Source organism: Metopolophium dirhodum, chromosome 1 (genome assembly GCF_019925205.1).
Source record: "Metopolophium dirhodum isolate CAU chromosome 1, ASM1992520v1, whole genome shotgun sequence".
In the NCBI taxonomy this organism is placed as follows: Eukaryota; Metazoa; Arthropoda; class Insecta; order Hemiptera; family Aphididae; genus Metopolophium; species Metopolophium dirhodum.
The window spans coordinates 98,361,231-98,381,417 of NC_083560.1; the positions used below are offsets into that span (position 1 = coordinate 98,361,231).

The window sequence follows — 20,187 nt, forward strand, 5'->3', positions numbered from 1 at the left end:
ATTTGAACTGGATAGCGATGAGGGGGTTATTACCGCTGAGTCCGAATAGCTGGCATCATGCGGCAACCGAAAGCTAATCTACCACTTTGAAAAATTAAAAAATAAAAAAAATTAAAAAATAACCGACGTTCCTACAGCTAAAAAAAATACATCCCTGGAAAGGGTAGGTAGTCTGCTATCCTGGGAATAAGTTTTTAGGGATAACATTTGAGCTGGTTAGCGATGAGGAGATGATTACCGCAGCATGTCCATATAAACGTCAAATCAGTGTATAACTATACGCGGATACATCTACACTACGATATAATGTTAACAACGTTTTATAACTTTGGCAATACACTGTCTTAAGGTCCCCGAACAACGTCGTAAGTGCTAGTGTCGATCGGGGTAGTTGTGGTTTTTCGTCAAAAAATCGAGAGGTACCGCAGAAAGTCAGAATAGCTGGCATCTACTAATTTGGACTAATTACGGCGTAATCGCTGTCCGGTTTGTCACCACCTCCCGTTTTATTATATGACGCCTTAGATGGGACTTTGCCTTTAGTCAACCACTTTATGTCATTGTAGCACTAGTAATTAAATAGTTTATAATTAAAAAAATGTATTCTTTACTCTTCTCCAAAGCTGCCATGTTTTAGTTGCGCCAACACATGAATTTAAAATAATGGTCACATTTTCCCAAAGCTGTTGGGAATCTTTTAATGTAAAATTAGCTGAAAACTTTTTTGTGTTTAGCTGACGATGTTTAACTATTGTGATAAGACATAAATACTATTCAACTATTCAACACGTTTCTAACTAGGTATAATAAAATTAATTCTTATACTATCTGCATTAATAAAATAAATAAATCAATTAAATTAGATTTTTTCAGTTGTATTTATAAATACTTCAGATATGACATTTATCTGAAGGTAAATTTAAATCACATATATTTTTATATAGTGTAATATGGATACGTTTAACAATTAATAACTATTGCGTTGTATCTAAACTTACATTTGGGCGTAGTCCCAAACATTCCTCTGACCATCGTTGTAAACATGCGAAACAAAATAAATGCTTACATGTATTTGTATGATATTTGTTTTTTAAGTCACCAAAACAAATGGAACAACAATCTTGATGGATGTTGAAATTTGAATTCTAAAATAAATAACCTCATAATAATGGATGAGTGTGTCCTGTATAATTAAAGAAATGACAGTTAAGGTGTTTGTATGGTTTTTAACAAAACATATTGCATACGAGTCTGCGATGAAGTACCACATTTTATGTCTTTGTTGTCCTTGCTATCATATCGTCGGTGAAACTGCAATACCTCGTAAGTCCAAAAAAGTCGAAAATGAGATATATACATCAAAATACTCTTTAAGATTGTTGTGTAAATATCTCGTATATCAAATTTCCAAAGAGGTTATAAATGTTCAAACAATACATCGTATATCAATCTTTAAAATTTGTGATACTAACATATCGTATCTCCATAACAATATGTTATCATAATTTATAAATTAATTATTAAGTTTCTAATTTTATAAAACTACTTAGAATTAGTAATATTATTTTGTTTTATTGTGCGTCAACATGAATGCGAACGAGATTGTCGATCTGTTAGATCAATTTGAAGATGATGGTAATTTTTCTATTTTTAATTAACAATCATAATATATTACTTTGTTAAACCTGCTCATCATGATTTATGTCTATTTATTTTTATTTTTTAAGACTTTAATGAAAGTATGGAGTTTAACCTTGACCAGAGCATACAATTACTGGATGTACAAAATGAAATGGAAACGAATGACACTAATGAAACCATGGAGTTTAACCCTGACGAGAGCATAGTACAATTACTGGAGGTGCAAAATGAAATAGAAATGAATGACTAATGAAACCATGGGGTTTAACCCTGATGAGAGCATAGTACAATTACTGGAGGTGCAAACTGAAAAGTATACAAATGAAAGGATACGAGCAAAAAAAAGTATACCTGAAAACTGGAAAAGGAACTCTAACCAGTCATTGCGTATGAAAGGTAAATGTTATTTGGGTTATAGACGAACAAGTAATAAACACATTTTTCATGATGTAAACAGAAAAGCTAGAAATATGGGTTCTACGTGTATCAATATCGCTTGTAAAAAATCATCTAAAAGAATGTGTGATAGTTTTTCTGACGAAGATAGATTAAATATATTTAATCATTTCTGGTCTACTTTAAATTGGGATCAAAATAAAATTATGTTAACATGTTAGTCAAAAAAGTTCCTGTAAAACAAAGAAAAACTGAAGCATCAGTTTCTTGAAGGACTTATACACATTTCTACTTTTTAAAACTCAATGGTGACCCATTAAATGTTTGTAAAAATATGTTTTTAAATACTCTTAGTGTGGGGGAAGCTCAAGTACATAATTGGTGTTCAATTAATGATATATCCACAGAACAACCTCAAGGTACACGATCAAAGCCTTTCAAAAACAACACTGGCCAAAAAGAATTTATTGAATTATTTTTTAATTAACTACCAAAAATGAGAGTCCCATTACTGTAGAAAGTCAACATCAAAACTCTACTTAGAACCTTTAGTACAATCAAAATCACAGCTATACAAAATATATATTGATGAATGTAATGTAAATGGAAAAACACCTGTATCAAGAACATATTTCAGTGATGCTTTTGAGGCAAATAATCTGTCCTTGTTTTTACCCAAAAAAGATCAATGTGATCAATGCTGTGGTCATGGAACAGGTAACATTAGTGATCAAGATTGGAGTAAACACATTGAGGACAAAAACAGAAGTAGGAAAGAGTAGGAAATTGATAAGGAAAAGGCACTTTCAGAAGAACTAATTGTCTTCACCATGGACTTACAAGCTGTAAAGGTATGTCCATTCTTAAAAGCTAGTGCTCTGTACTACAAATGCAAGCTATGTGTACACAATTTTACAATGTACAATCTTGGTACCCATGAGTGTATGTGTTATTGGTGGAACGAAACTCAGTGTAACTTAACTGCTTCTGCCTTTACAAGTTGTATTATTGACCAATTATCTATGTGTTACAACAAGAATCAAAATAAGAATATAATATTATGGAGTGATGGGTGCTGTTACCAGACCAAGAATACAGAATACAGTCTAATGCGTTACTGGAGTTTTCTGTTACACATAAAATAATCATAGAACAAAAATATCTGACCAAAGGTTACACTCAAATGGAGTCTACTCTGTACACTCATTAATCGAAAGGAAAATAAAAAATACAGATATTCATCTACCATCTGACTACATAAAAATAACCAAAACTGCAAGATCAAAATCATTTCCATATGAAGTAAAAGATTGTGATATCTCTTTTTTTTTAAATTATCAGAAGAATGTTAATAGATATGATAATATAAGGCCAGGAACAGCTATTGGAGATGCAACAGTTACCCAAATTAAAGCTCTCCGTTACAACTGTGATGGCACTATAGAATATAAGCTGAACTTTGATGATGAATATAGAATTTAGCCATTGCTCAAAAGAAGAGAAAGACAGTAGAAATACATTCTCCTATTATTTATGAACAATTCCATGAATCTCCATTAAAAGTTCCTAAATCAAAATGGCAAGATCTACAGCAACTTAAGGCAGTTCTACCAAAGGATTGTCATCCGTTCTATGACCAAATAAAATCTTTATAATTTTATTATCTTAATAATATTTAAATAATTTATTTTTATTATTAATATTCATTTTATGTTAGTAGATAAAATTCTTTTAATTTTAACTGTTCATGCAAAAACTATGTTTTTGTTTTTGTTTTATACTATAATGTTAATGTTATTTATTTTTTACTGCAATTACCAATGAGTAGTTAAAGACTGAACTTGTAATAAGAGGTACACAATTTGTTTTAATGTTAAATTTTAAATGAAAATTATGCTTTTTTTTCTAAAATTACCAGTGAAAATGTTCAAGACTGAACCAGTATACACTACCTATACATAAGTACATAAATTGTTTTTATTTTCATTTGTTTTAATTAATAAATATAACAAAGATATTTTATATTATTGTCTATTCAATTTATAGAACAAATCTTAAATTATTATGACAGAATTTTTTGTCATACTGTAGTAAAAACCCATTACTTAATACCTCGTATGTCGCATACATTTATGAAAACTACCAAACAATACCTCGTAAGTCATAAATAAAATTATCAATAATAATAATTGGTTAATTTATAAAATAATTAAAATACAACTATAATTTATAGATTATTTTCGTATATTTGTAGCAAAATTAGAAGAATATTGATTTTATAAACACATTTATGTGTCTCCTGAAAAAAGTAAATTTTGGACTTACGAGGTATTGCAGTTTCACCGAATTATGTAGCACATACGACATTTGCTATATGCTCAAATGGTCGAAGTATCAAACACGTTGAGCGTCGGTGCAGTCGCGCCTAACTATCGTGTGATAAGCGCGTCAATCAAGTTCGAATATCGTATGAGAAAAATTATATTTTGCAATTTTTTTTGTAACAACGTTTTTCGATTCCGATTCTATGTGCTAAAGAAAAAACATAAAATGTCAAAAATATAATTTAACCAATATATTATTATAATAATTTACTGCCAATTTAAATACCACTGCAAAAATTTAAACCCCTCCCCCTTTTTGTCATCATGTGAAAAAGAACAGAATATAAGTAAATTATAGAACACAATTAAAGATTCCTATAATATTTGTGGTTAAGCATAAATTCTGATATCATGAATATACACGCACTGTTACATGATAAATTTTACATTGTTTTACTTGGGTTTATTAGGTAGACAACAAAGAATTAATAATTTCTTTTTGTTCTTTATTTCTCTTCCTTTTAGCAGCACCACTAAGGACTTTTGGTTTCATAATTTTTCACAGAAGTACTTAGTTTGACTTAGTTACAAAAGTTAAAAATTAAGTAGGTATAACAGACAAAAATGATCAGATGCAACGAGTAATATTAGTAAATAGTAGGTATTAGCATTATGTTTAATCAATGGTATTAGGTTTTAGGTATACTGATTACTGATATATCGTATAATAATATCCATGGCCGGATAGCACGAGCGTGTGTTTGTGTGTGTACTATGTTGAGAGTTATAAATAAATCTATTTTTAATTTCCAAATGTGAATTACCATCGTAGATGTAAACAAAGATTATCAGTTATCAGTGGTCTCAATTTTATCGGATATTTATTCATCATTTGGCGTATGATTTTAATATCAATCTATTGTAGAAATATGGAATGTACATTTTCTATTTTTTTTTTTTTAGTAATAAATTGCTTAATTTTTCCTTTTTGATGATGCCCCCCCCCCCCTCATAACATAAAACCTGGCCAGGGAATGCATTGCATACCCTGCCACCCCTATTGTTGCGGCACTGGAGAAGGGTTACTTCTCTCGTGGCACGGAGTATAGCGAATATTTTTTTTGTGGGATGGGCCACAGTGGATTTTAAATATATCAATCTGAAACGTTTTATCACATAAATCAGAATTTGATTTTTGTGGGTTGGGGTGTTTTGACACTGCGCCTTATTTAAGCGTTAATCTAATAATATATCCTCAATCTCAAGTTAATTTTTTAAAAAACTAAGATAGCTGTTCCATTAAAATAATTTTCAAAAAAATATGGACCTACCAAACTACCATTCATTATGCGACACCATGTCACCCCATCTAACTTATCTAATAGATTCATTTAACCAGTGGGGATTTTTATCGCTCCAATAATGATTATTGTGGTGGTATACGGTTCCATTATTATGGAACCTCGTCTTATCAGTCCTCATAATTTTCTCCCAAAAATTGGGATGCTTTTCCAATCGAACTATCATAAAAGCAACAAAAGTTATAAGCCGTTCATAATCCGTTGTAAAAGTTGCTGCACACGAGTTGGTAAGTAAGCATGATACCTATACTTTTTAACCGTTCTTTCTACAAACTAGTATGTGATAGTTTTAAATCTTTTAAAATGTAGGGGAACATGGGGTAAAGCGTGGATGATAGGGTGAAGGCCTGTAATTCACTAAAAAACAATTTTTTTCACACAATCCTACAGACAACAAGTTGTTGTTATTGATTAAGAATTTATTATGAAAATTTAGGTTTTTTTTCAAAGTTCAAAAGTATCTAAAAAAAGTACAGTTTGCCTGCGGCAAAGTGGGTACATAAAAAAAATCATTTAAATACTATATATTTTTAATTAATTTGAGAAACAAAACGAATTATCTATAAAAAAAAAAAAACAATAGCTAACTTGAATGTATAACTTAACAAAAAATAATAACATAAATTGTAACTTTTTATTTTTTTTACATAAACTTAAAATATTTTTAGGAACAAATTTCGCAATTAAATATTGTTTCACAATCTGTTTCTTCGATCCCAGCACAAAGACAGTGAGCCAGTAAGATTTCTTATACAACAGACACTGGATCCACCCATCAACTGAAATTGAGTGTAACTCACCACTGTATAGACACTTTTCATCATTTTTAGTTTTTTAACTAAGATTTTTTTTAGTTTTTTTTTTTTTGGCCGAATGATGAACGTTTTACTGGTTTGGTTGTTGCACATAATATTTTAGTAGCTAGAAGCTCATTTTTGTATGATGATTACGTGAGTATCGCTGTTTTTCCTCTTCTCTTCGATATACGTGCAGTGGTTTTATTACTTTTAGGAATAGGTAGAATTTCTTCAGAAGATAAAGCAAAAAATCCTTTTCTAACTGGTTTTTGAATCCTGGTGAATCATGTTGTGTTAGGGTGACCGCACACTGGTAAAGCAAAATTGACTGAAGAAATGTAAGTCATATTTAATCATTTTGCTTTTAGTCATAATAAAGCATTGTTGTCGCACACTAGATAAAACATAGTTAGTCAAATCAAAGTATATCAAGTAGTCGTCAAAATGTCGTCCGACGAGGAGGACGTTGCTATTCCTATTTTATGGTTTCTTTTAAGAGAAATTGAACAGGAAGAAAATAAAAAAAAACTTTGGGTTCATCCTTTGAACTTGAAACGAACTGAAAATAATACAATTAAATGTTTTATTCAAGAACTTCGAAATGACGAATGTAAATTTAGAAATTTTACACGAATGAGTACCGACACGTTTGATTATATTCTAGAAATACTTAACGATGAAATTCGAAAACCTGATACTAATTTCAGAAAAAGTATCACTCCAGAAGATAAATTATTGGTGACATTGAGGTAAGTTAATAGTACATTCTAAATTATTAGATATTAGATTCTGAGCGGAACATAGCAAAATAATGTATTGATTTTACAATACATTTTAAAAAAAAAATTTGTTTATACAATGATTTATCATTGAAATAAAATATAACATATCCATTACAACGACATGCTTGACAACTACTGAACAGCAGAGCGGTAACCACTTGTCCAACTTTTTTTACATTTTCATTTTTTCGCTCCACTCAGAATTTAAAATAGCAGGTAGTATAAAAATAATTCTTTTAGACTTGTGAATTCTCTTAAACGTATTACTTTTTATTGTTATAATATTATTATAATAAAATGAGTTAACACTTAATAAGGTTATACTTAATTATACTTAATTTTTAACAATACTAAAAATGATAATTTATTATAATGAAAAATCAATGTAAAATATAAGAACTTGAACTATCCGACGAGGAGAAATCTGGAGAACTCGCAATGTACTGAATTGCATTAAATTGCTGTGGTTGTTGATTTGCATTTAACTGCTGATCTGGTGATAAATGAGGTATAATATTAGAATGTGGCGCATTATTGTATCTTGGCATTTCATACGACGTTTCTTGGCTGTCGAGAAGCTGATCAATGGTATTTAATACAATTTTTTTGAATTGACGTTGATTTTTATTATTTAATTTTAAAAAATCTGGAATAATACTTTTAAAAAAAGAAAGTTCAGGTGTATCCTCATTATTTTTTTTTGGTTGAGTTCTTGTCTTTAGAAATTCCAACATTGGTTCCACCACTCTTTCACTGGGTAACATTTTTTTGTTTGTTCTTGGTTTTTTAAATAATGGTTCATTATTAGATTTTTCATTTTCTGCATCTTCATTAACTATTGTTTGTGAAATCACTTCTTGTTCAACTGTTTCTACATTTTGTTCAGTATCTAGCACTATAGATTCTTCAACGAAACTATCGTTTTCTAAGTTATCTATATGGGAACTATTCAAATTGCTTTCCATTTTTTTGTGTTGCAACACGTAATCAGAGAGAAACAACATATTATCAAACAAATACCATTTTCTTTTTCTTGATGATGCTCCGGACCCAGATGGCAATTTTTTTTGTTCACGCAGCTGCCTTGAAAATGAATTTCGAAGCGTGGTCCATTTTGCCTTGCATTCATTAGCTGTAATTAATCAACAAATTGGATACTAATTACAATACAAATTTGTATGTATATTTTGTTTTATTTAATTTTTTTTAAAAAACAAATTTTTTAATGTTTTTAGTTATTTGGCAACGGGAGAGCGATTTCAACGTCTTCATTACCAATTTCGCCTAGGTGCTACGACAATAGGATTGATAACTAATGAAGTATGTACTGCTATATGGAAATTATTATCACCCATTTATTTGCCAACGCCTAGAGAAGAAGACTGGCTTAAAATTTCAAATGAGTTCGATAAAATTTGGAATTTTCCTAATTGCACAGGAGCAATTGATGGTAAGCACATTGCTATTCAATGTCCACCATGTGCTGGTTCCGAGTATTTTAATTATAAAGGGTTTCACTCAATTGTGCTTCAAGCAGTGGTTGATGCGCACGCAAAATTTATAACAATCGATGTTGGGGATTATGGCCGGTCCAGTGACAGTGGAATATTTAAAGAATCTAACTTTGGTAAAATGTTACTACACAATGAATTAAATTTACCACCACCAAGAAAAATTCATAATGACATAAATGAAGAATATCCTTTTGTGTTTGTTGGGGATGAAGCATACCCTTTATTACCATGCCTGATGAGACCTTTTCCGCGTAGGAACTTAACAAACGAAAAACGTATTTTTAACTATCGACAGTCCCGGGCAAGACGAATAGTAGAATGCGCATTCGGAATTATGGTTAAGAAATTTAAAGTGTTGGAAAACAAAATTGTGGTAGGCCCAGAAAAAGCTACCCAGATCGTAAAAGCTATTTGTGTATTACATAACTTAATTATGACGAGAGAGCAACATTGTATTGATATTCAAGAATTTATAAATTCTCAAGAACAGAATGAAATAATTGAACAAGATATCAGTATAATTAGATCTTCTAATAATAGATCTTCCACAGCAGCAATATCACTTCGAAATAAATTTACAGAATGTTTTAATTCAAATAAAGGTTCTTTATCCTGGCAAAATAAATACACTGTATAGTAAAATTATTAAATAATAAAGAATTGATTAATTAATAACTATTTTAAGTACCTACTTTATTATTATATTATTATTACTATCGTGATTTATGTAGAGTAGAAAATAAAAAAATATAATAAAATAACATAATATAATAATTGAAATAATAACATAATATTATAATAAAAATATAAAGACCTGGTATTTTTAGAATATCCGATATTTCTGTCCATAATTGTTCTTGTATGTTTCTGTTGCTATAATGTTTGTGTTTGTAATCATAAAGCGACTGACGTTCTTGGACTAATGATATTAAATTTTCGATGTTCATTTCATGCTCAATCGACATTTTATAATCCTATTGAATAAAATAATGATAATAAAGAATTATGCAGTGCAATGTGACACTTATCATTTTTTGAATTTTCACTGCTCGAAAAACTTTATGTGGAAATCCCAGAATAAAGTAAAATAATGCTTATAAATATGCTAACATATTTTGAACTATTATATTATAGTTAAAATATTTAGTTTGTACAAATGTTATAGATATTTATATTTTTTTCACAAATTATTACTTAAAAATAAAAACAAAAAATAAAATAAATGTTTTCAATGCAAAATTACGTATTTCAGTACTTGTAGATATAGTGTATAATGTATAATATATAATATATAATGTATAATTACCTTTATATTGTAGACAATTTAGCATAAATAAATAATATTTGGCACAATTTTGATATAATTATCCAGTGACTGCTTGACAGTGACTAATGAAAATAGCGCACGTTCTATTTCAATAAAACAATATTAGTCATGACTGAAGACAAAAATGTTTTGTTTTGACTACTCTTTATCAGTGTGCGCGTTTTCCATATAATATAAAGGTTTTATTTTTGATTAGTCATAATAAAGCGACTTTAGTCGCTTTAAAGCAGTTTTGCTTTACCAGTGTGCGGTCACCCATAGAGAAAGAGTTGAGTTATCATTTGTTTCTACACTTGGATTTATAATTGCGGGTTGAACTGTGTGCAGACTTATTGTTTGTATATTTGGAGTTATAACGTCTGGTTCAACTGGGAACGCACTATTTGAAATACCTATTAAATGTAAGTTGTACATTTGAATTTTTTTGATATTGTAACATTTCAGAGGTTGTTGCAGTATAGTTGATTGATGATTTTTTACAAACACAACTTTCCGTTGAATGTTGCCCATACATTTATTTTCATTTATTTCACGTCTTTGCAGGCTTGTATATTTGTACACAGTGGTTGGTAGCTAAAATATAAATAAACATTGTCTCATAGTATACTGCTGTTGTTAAATATTTTTCTTTTGTTATGTTTAGCAAAACATTAATCATTTCAATATCTTGAAATGCTGAAATGATGGACTCAATTTTGTCATTGTCCACTGGTTTACATAGGGTATAATTTGAAATTGAATATTGATGTATTTACTGTTTACGTATTAAATTTTGTAGGGTAATTTTCAGATATTTTTTGTTAATAAATTGGAATTTTGTTACAACCTTGATTACTTCTATATGTTTATATATGTTGTTTAGCTAGAAAAAAAATGTTTAAATGTTATGAATAAATTAAAATAATTATTAATGTGTTTTCAGAACATTATTACATACTGTATCTCGATAAGATTTAACTGTGTCGTCGAAATATGTTTTCAAACAAGCTACCTCCAACAATTCATTGTAATTAAGATCTTGTAATTCTGGAGTGAGTGGCAACACAAATTTCACAGTTCCCTCAGAATTCAAATAAATTACATTGCAATTAAATTGTTCGACTGTATATCTATTTTGTATAAATGTAATGTTTACATTATTTATTTTAATTATTTCACTAATATGTATAGTTCAATATTGTTTATACTTAGTAAAACTTACACAATATTTTTAAAATTTTAATCAAAATATGGGTGCATCCAAAAGCTTTTTATTTTATTTATGTTGATGTACTTAATGTTATTAATGATTTGCAACCCATCCGGACAATGATACTGTTTGTTTTTAAATTTAATAAATCAATGTATGCAATTATAATATTTAGTTTTATTAATTCAATTTTTAAATCCATGCTTTCTTTCAAATCATGTCCCTGGTAACTGAAAAAAACATAAAAAAACATCATTGAAATATAAGTATGTTCATTGTTCATTATAACTTTTTATAAGTAGGTATGTTACACAATTTCACTTATTCATCAATTGCTTGGTACAAATTGCACATGATTATGGTTGATACCAAATGGTCAAGATTTTCTCCAGATGCAGCTGCTGGTCATTGATGTAGTTATATGGTGATTTGTTTTGATGAACGGTTTGTGTATTAAAAAAAATTTGAAATGGTGGGTGGAGGGTGGAGTAATAATTTTGTTTCTGGAGCCGGTAATTTAGTCCCTAAGGATAAAATAAATTTAGAATTATAGATGACTGATTGGCCTTGTAGTATTTTGATAGAATCTTTAATTTTTGTAGCAATTTTCTTTTTACTAATTTTTTATCATATTTTAATTGTACATCATTTTTAGCTATGATATTCAATTTTTTTAGTGTCACCTAATACAATCTCTTGGTTTTCCTCAACTGCCTCACCAATAAACTGAATAATTTTATTAATTTCAGTGAACCTTGCCATTGTTATTGTTGTGTTGTTTTTTAGAAAATATTGTATTGCATTTGGGTTTGTTTCTATAATACTTAGTTTTCCTTTTGTGCTGGCTTTAGCTAAATTGTCAGTTCCCGAAAATGTTTTTACTCTTCTTTCTAGAGTGGTTTGAGGAACACCAAAATACAATGAAGCCAGTTTCAAAAGACCATCTGGAAAGAGAATCAATCTCAATCATATCAATATTCGTATAATAATTAATATCAATCTTTTTAAATCTAAGTTTTCAAAATTAAATACAAGATTGAAGATTCCCCAAAATTTTGTCTACCTATATGTCTAACATAAAGATGGTTACATACCTTCAACATTAACCATCACACGGCGTCCCGACTCAATCCAGTGTCTGGTTATGCCCAATAGTTTACCGGGCATATCAATAATATACTCCGCTTTTTCACCTTCATCTATGGGGTGGATGTTAGATAGTATTTCTAAAACTTCACTATTAGTAAAGTCCATTTTTCGTCGTGTTCACGCCTCATGGTTGAACTATGAATGAACATAATATTATCCAGTTCACCTTCAAACCCACCCAGAAATTGTAATAACGAGCCTAATTATTATAATAAATCAATAAATATAAGTAGAAAATGTTTTGAAATATTATTTAATATGTGTATACCTATATGTGTAATAGTAAATAGTTATCTACCTAGAATATAAACTATTAAATTTAAATTTAAATTCCTTGTAGTTTATTAGTAAATATGTGGGTTCCAAAGAAATTAAACACATTGTTTTGACTAGACTATTTTATTTAAGATTTCCCAATCCTGAGTCTATTTTTCTGGGTAAAGAGTATATGGGTGTGTACTGTTAACTTTATTTATAGGCAAGAAGACTCCTGGGTTTAGTGCCTTGCGGCTACAACCGCGGACCTCACATTAGCACTGTGCGCTAGTCGAGAGCCGCGGAGGTTCACGGACGGCGTAAGGTGGTTTGACCCACACAGTACGCCGGCCGCGCGTCGTCTATGGACACACGAGCACCAGGCGCACACCCGTTCCCGCCGAAGTCAGGAGAGATAGCGCCCGTACCGTTGGCTGAGGCGTTCACGTGCCTTTCGCCATCCAGGTGGGATCGCAAGGCTATCCTCCTCGCTTCTCGTTTTTTGGTCACGAGCAACCTCCGGTGCATATAGCCCCACCGGTAGGCTGGGTGGGCGCTAAGGAGGTTTCTCACTCGGCAACTTTCCCCTAGACCGAGCTTTGTCTTTTAACCACAAGGTTAGCTCCCGCTAACTGCCACTCCGAAACCAAACCGCCGCCGACCACGCCATGACCGAGGTCGGGACGGGCCGTCGTGTGAGGGCGCGTCGCCAATTGCTCGGCGCCGTGGGGCTCCCCCACATCTCGAAGTACCATTCTCGCCCCCGTTAGGAAGGCACATCAATGGTGAGATGGACGGACCGAGCTTCGTCGGCTAAGAGCCTCGGCTGTGATCCTACCATGATTCGGGTCGTGTACCACGGGCTCGTGGAGGGCCCTAACCTGCGGCGCTCGCCGCCGGCGCGGTGGCCGCGACCCCCGAGTTTGCGGCTCGGTAGCCTATACCACGCCTCCCGGAGGCATCACCGAAGTGATCGACCCGCTCTTCTCGAGGTCGCGGTCAGAACCTCCAACACCCTAGTCCCCGGAGGTTTCGGTGTGTCCGCGCCCCAGGCGCCGGCCCCGACTGGCCAGACTCCCTTTCAGTCGCCTTTTACGACAAGCAGGGAATACTGATGCTGAATTTCGGACGGCCCCAGCAACAGGGCCGAAACTCCTCGCCCTTGGCGCATGAGCACGCCCCTGGTCAGGACGCGCTCGAGCGTGCCCCACCGCTTGTGCCGCTTACACCGTGCGTGCTCATTCGGGACACCCCGAGACTATGCACTACACCGCCAGGTGTGGCTGCGTCCTGACCTCTATAGGTCCTACCTATCCGTTCTATTTTGTAGGCTTTGCTTGCTGAATTTTCTAAGTGCTTCGTACGTTATTTTTGTGGTAAGAAAAGCTCCCCTGCCTGGGGGCCAAGGCACTTCTTCCTCCGTCATAGTTATTTTTAGTTCTTCGCGGAACTCAATTATAATATAATTATATAATATTTATAGGCAGTGGTGTAATGGAGGGTTCAAATAAACACATTTGTTTGTGAATCCCTTTTGAAGGTAACCATAGGCGCAACTGGGAACATTTTTCTGGAGGGGCCAAAATTATATCGGCACTCAGCAGCAGTGGCGGATTCAGAGGAGGGGCACATGCAGGACTACATCGTAGAATCGTACATACGCGTACGCCGTTGCTTATAAAATGTTCGATATTCGCCAGATTGAGCTGAAAATTGTTTCAGTTGACGGGAAATTTTCTCCTCTCTGTGGTCTGCTACTTTGAATAATTATAAAAAAATCGATTGACGTTTTATCACTTATCCCGTAAGAACTAATTATCCCGTAAAAATTATGAAATTTCTAAAAAAATTGTATTTGGTCGACTATTTTTTTATAACAATCCAGATTTTGTATTGAAAGCTACGATGAAAACCGATATTGCATTGTCTTTAAACGATAAATAGTATAATATAATACCTATAATGTTGTTATAACGTTGAAGCATAACGACGTCGGCACAGTATTCTTATTTAACAAGGATTATAAATTTGACTGAGTGTTTATATTTTCATTTTCTATATATCATAAAATTTTGGAAATATTTCGACTCTTTTTGAGCTATTTATGGACAATTTAATATTTCCATTATTTTAGTTTTTTTTTCTATAAATATCAATAAAATTTTATTTGTTGGCCCAAAAACGTAAAAATTTAATATAAGACTCCTGATATATTATAACAATAGTAGTTGAAAAATATTAAAAATACATAGGCACGATTTTTTTTTATTAGCATTCAAAGTTCAAATTTTGACAAATGTTATCAAATTTTAAATTTTAAAATTATTTTGTAGTTAAAAATTGATAAAATTTTCAACTTTCATAGCTAAGGAATAATTTACATGATAAAAAAAAGAATATAGTAAAGAATATAGTAAGAATCAAATTTAAATAATAATTATTATTTATTATCCCCAGTTTATCCAGTGCAACTACTGTGAAAACAAATTATCATTATTATTTAAATTTGATTCTTACTATATTCTTTAAAAATATTATCATTATATTGAACTGTTGAGTTCCAAAACATTATCATTTACCATATTCTATATTATTAAAAAATCAAATTAAATTAAAAACTGTATCCCCTGTGTAAGGAATCTTCAATATTATTATTCAAATTATTTAAACTAAAACAATCATATATCTGCCCCCAGTATGTCCCAATATTCCCCTCACTCTCTTGACCTACTCCTTGACCCCCTTCATCCCGTTTCCATCTATTTAAAAAATCTAACTGACGCCTTTAATGAAAAAATCCAAAGTCTCGAAAAACGGCATGATGACCTACGTCTCATGTACGAGCAGCTCTCCCATAGAATCTCCTCCCAAACACTTGCTCCCTTACAACAAACCTTCCATTCTAATTTACCCCCCAGCAATAGTCCAATCAATATTTCTCTTCCTCAACTCAATAATACTGATCCCCCTCCCACAAAAATTCTTAAAATCAACAATATATCCTCCATATGTGAGGATATAGGTTTTTGAGTCCCTATAAACCACCCACGACTCAAGGGGAACACTTAAGTCGTGACTTGCAAGCCGCACCGCGTGTTAGCCCGAAGGCTAAGTCGGTAGAACTTGCAGGCTTTGGTACACGCAGGGAAAATGAATTCCACAGATTTATTTAAAAGGGGGAAACAAACAAAAAATAGTATAACATTAATAAATCATAAAACATGAGGTTTTAGGGTAATGATGGGAATATATTTTACATATCTGTAATAGTTAAATATAAAAAGGTTAGTGGCTCTCGCACACAGAATTACAATAGGTTGGTATAATATAATATTTGGCATACGGTTTATGTATATAATAAATTTGGCACCTAAGTTTAGGTATAATAAAAAGGAGGCACATGGTTTATGTATATAATAAATTTGGCACCTAAGTTTAGGTATAATAACAAAGAGGCACATGGCAACTATCGGAATTCGGATAATATGGGGAATCAGCGAATCCTTCGGATCGGCCCACGAGGTTCGGCGGAATATTGATATTTTATTAAGTCACCTCACCAACCGTTGGGTTACCGTCCGGCATATCGCTAAGGACGGTAAGTACGGGAGAGCAAAGAAAGAAATAGAGGAAACCCCTGCACAACATTTTTGGGGGGAATGGTTTTTATATATATATATTACGCATATTGATGATGACTTCAACGCTGTTGCTGGCAGGAACGATGTTCGGAAATTGGCTGAAGAAGATAATTGATAAAAAAAGATTATGGGTTTTTCTTTCTGCACAGTTCGGTAGTAGGTGTTGGGTGGGGTGGTGGTAATAAATTTAAAAATGAAGGGAGGTGGGTCAGGACATTGATTTTAAAATATACAGATAGGCCATAATAGGAGTTTTCGGTGACTAAAAATATGCTGTCAGCCACTTATATATAAGTATATATATAAGTATATATAAGTGGCTATATATAATGTGGTTCTGTTTGTTTTTTTTGAATTCAAGAATGACAAGGCCCTGGTTTCATAACGCTTTACCATCTCCTTGTCATTCTTGATTTCACTTTTATTTTGCCGTTTCTTAAGCAGAACCACACCATTACCCTTTATCTGGGGCTCAAATAGTCGTACACATGACAGCGGTACTATCTCCTGTGAGTTCCTTTTTTTACCAGGGTACTCAACAGTGATAGTATCGCCATCAGTATGTACGACTATTGCCGCCAGATAAGGGAATCTCTTCTGCACAACATTTACCAACTGACCATTGGTAAATGTTGTTGCAGATGAGATTGTGGGAGGGGGTGGGGAGGAAGTATTTGAACATGTGGAGGGGTTGGCAGAGGGGTTAAATGGTTGCCTTGTGCCGAGCTTTGATGAAGTGGGGGGGTGAGGAGGGTTGATTTGCCGGTGACATAGGGGTAGGGGAGGGGGAATGACCCGGGTGGGGAAGGTGCCGGTGACTCAAGGGAAGCCTCTTCCCCAAACAGTTGTACGCCCTCAACCGGAGGTAAGGGAACCCTTCGAGGTCTCTTTTCCTCCGGTTCAGGGACGAACAAACTGTTGGGATAAACATTAAACAGGCTGACCATAGTCAGCCATAACCCCCATTATAGCCTGCAGAGTGACAGGTGATGGGTCAAAAGGTTCAGATTTTGACCCCATGACCCATCCTTGTCTCTGCAGACTATAAGGAGGGTATTGCTTCCTATGGTCAAGCTGTTTATTCCTTGGCTTCCCGCGGAATATCACCTAAAAAAATAGAAAAAATGTGTTAAAAAATTCGGTTAGGCACTAATGTCAGAATTCAAAAATGTTTAATAGGGGGGAGATCGGAGATATAATATGGTGTTGCTGAATAAGTATTATCATAAATATTTAAGAAGAAGGAAAACTTACATCGGCCAGGGTTTCAGGGTGGGCCAACCACCACCCCACGGTCTTGGAACCGTGGTGGTCAGAGAGTAGTTCTTGGCCACACACATTTCTAATTATAGCCTGGGCAATGTCATTTTTTGATTTAATGGCATTGCACCAGGCTTTAAATTCAGGTTTTGTCACCTCTTCGGGGTCACTATTTGGGTTGCGGAAGACAAACTCCCGCAACACCAAAGCACAGATTTTTCTGAAATGCATTCTGAAATAAAACAAAGGTTTCTAATTACAATTCAAGTAGGTATAACATAACTGTATAAGTACAATGATTGACGAAGTAGTAAAAAGTAACAATAAATAATTATGGCAAACACTTCACCTCACAAAAAGAGGCTAAAATGCACTTTACCACGCCCCTCACGAATTTCAAAATGTCTTTTTTTAAAAGACGTGTTTATCAACGCTGATTTCGAAACTGTTTGAATTTTTGTGCGGAAACCATTATTTTGAAAGTTATAGTCTTCCAAAGTTTGCGATTTTACGTTTATACGCATGCGTGCAACACTACTTTAATGCAGCGCGGAGGTACTCGAATACTCGAGTAAGTTTGGCGAATGGAGCCACTATACACTTATTATACTTCAACTGGCCATCCAGCCAGGCGACCGGAGGCATATTAGCATTCTGTGGATGATCTCGGTTGTTGCTGTTACTTATGGCACAATCATTTAATTTTGGACTTACAAATATTAGTACACACAATTACTTTTAATAATAAAATTAGTTTGTGTGACCCACTTGGGGAGGTGTTGCATAACAAATTGGGGGATATTTTCGTTTTTAATTGTCCGAGCGAGCGCAGCGAGCGAGTGACCCCGCTCGGTGACTCGGTGCAACAAAAATCCAATTTTCTTAACCCTGTGACCCACTTGGGGAGGTGTTGCATAACAAATCGGGAAATATTTTCGTTTTTAATTGTCCGAGCGAGTGACCCCGCTCGGTGACTCGGTGTAACAAAAATACAATTTTCTTAACACTGTGACCCACTTGAGGAGGTGTTTCATAGCAAATCTGGGGATAAATTATTATTGCGCCATCGTTTTAAACAGGTTAGAATACGTAAGTACAAAAAAATAACAAAAATATTCCTCCGCGCGGGATTATAGTAATGTTGCGCGCATGCGTATAAACGTTAAATCGCAAACTTTGGAAGGCTATAACTTCCAAAATAATGGTTTCCGTACAAAAATTCAAACAGTTTCGAAATCAGCATTGAAAAACATGTCTTTAAAAAAAAAAAATTTCGAAATTCGTGAGAGGCGTGGTAAAGTGCATTTGTTCCCAAAAAGATTAAAAGAGTATAATATCTACGATTAATTATTAAAATCGGGATAAAATAATGTAGTTTAGCGCCCACGTGAATTTTTCAATTTGTTTTTATACGCATTTAAAAGTTCAATGTTTTATGAAATATGTTGTATAATTAATGAAGTAGTAAAAAGTAACAATAAATAATTATGGCAAACACTTAACCTCACAAAAAGATTAATATAGTATAATATCTACGATTAATTAATTATTTAAAGGGAATTGTGATGTTTTTATTTATTTAATTTCACCAACCTTAATCCTTATAGAAGTCCAACGAAAAAGTCATAGTATAATTATTATAGTAGAAATTTGACGGCATATTATCCCCCTCCAGTCGTTATCCCGCAATCGACATTAACACGAATGCCAATATTACGTAAAATATTATAACCTAAAATCATGCCGTTCAAATAATTATAGATTGGCTATACTTGCTGGTAATTATCTTTTTCATAAGTTCAGTAATAATATAAATTGGCTCTTCCATATTAAAAACAGCGTATAATTGAATTCATTTGGTATGTCTGAGCATTTTCATAATTTGTATTTCAGCTAAAATTAAATTTAAATGTCAAATTGTTGTTTTAATTGTTAAATTATTAAATTTACTTGTCTTCAATGTTTTTATAGCAACCGGTGCTATATTTTTCCACAACCCAAACTGACCGGGACTTAATTGTCTAAGAGTTTTCATTGGATTACATTGAAACAAACATTTCCACTGAGGCACAGAGCTGTGGGGCACATAACCTTTATTTACATGTTTCTTCACATATCAAAAAAATAAACATATTTTTTTAATTTTTAACATGTTCATAATTTACATAATTTCATTCATTTTGATACGTGGATTATAGACAACTTACAAGATTTAAACAGTTCTACAAACCATTTAAAACCTTAAATTTCAGAAAGGGCTTTATCAATAGGTTTAAATACGGCACGTATGGCAGAAGGGGAAAGCGTAGCGAAATTCGCGAATAGAATCGAGGAATTATATTACAAATTATGTGCAGCCAGTACCGTAGGGTTGAACAAAGCTGAGGAAACTGTAGTGAAAAACCAAACGAAAAAACAGGCTATGATTATATTTATGACGGGGTTACCAAATCAGGGGCGTATACAAGGGGAGATGTGGGGGTCAGATCCCCCCCCCCCCATAGGCGGAGACGACGCCTGCATGTATAATAATACATTTTCCTATATATTA

General features: G+C 33.0%; 1 protein-coding gene across 1 annotated transcript; it reads right to left on the reverse strand.

Moving 5' to 3' along the window:
- Nucleotides 1–7,681: 7,681 nt before the first annotated feature.
- Nucleotides 7,682–9,780, reverse strand: LOC132948055 (uncharacterized). The gene is made up of 2 exons (XM_061018336.1): nt 9,630–9,780; nt 7,682–8,433 (listed from the first exon to the last, which is right to left on the reverse strand). Exons 1-2 carry the CDS (start codon nt 9,778–9,780, stop codon nt 7,682–7,684), a joined length of 903 nt encoding a protein of 300 aa, XP_060874319.1.
- Between the last annotated feature and the right edge of the window lie 10,407 nt (nt 9,781–20,187).

Bases quoted from the DNA above. Each gene is read 5' to 3' on its own strand.
- LOC132948055 (XM_061018336.1), bottom strand. From the start codon at position 9,780: ATGTCGATTGAGCATGAAATGAACATCGAAAATTTAATATCATTAGTC. The intron at 8,434-9,629 runs GTCTTTATATTT...GATTAATTACAG, and splicing joins GGATATTCTAAAAATACCAG to CTAATGAATGCAAGGCAAAA.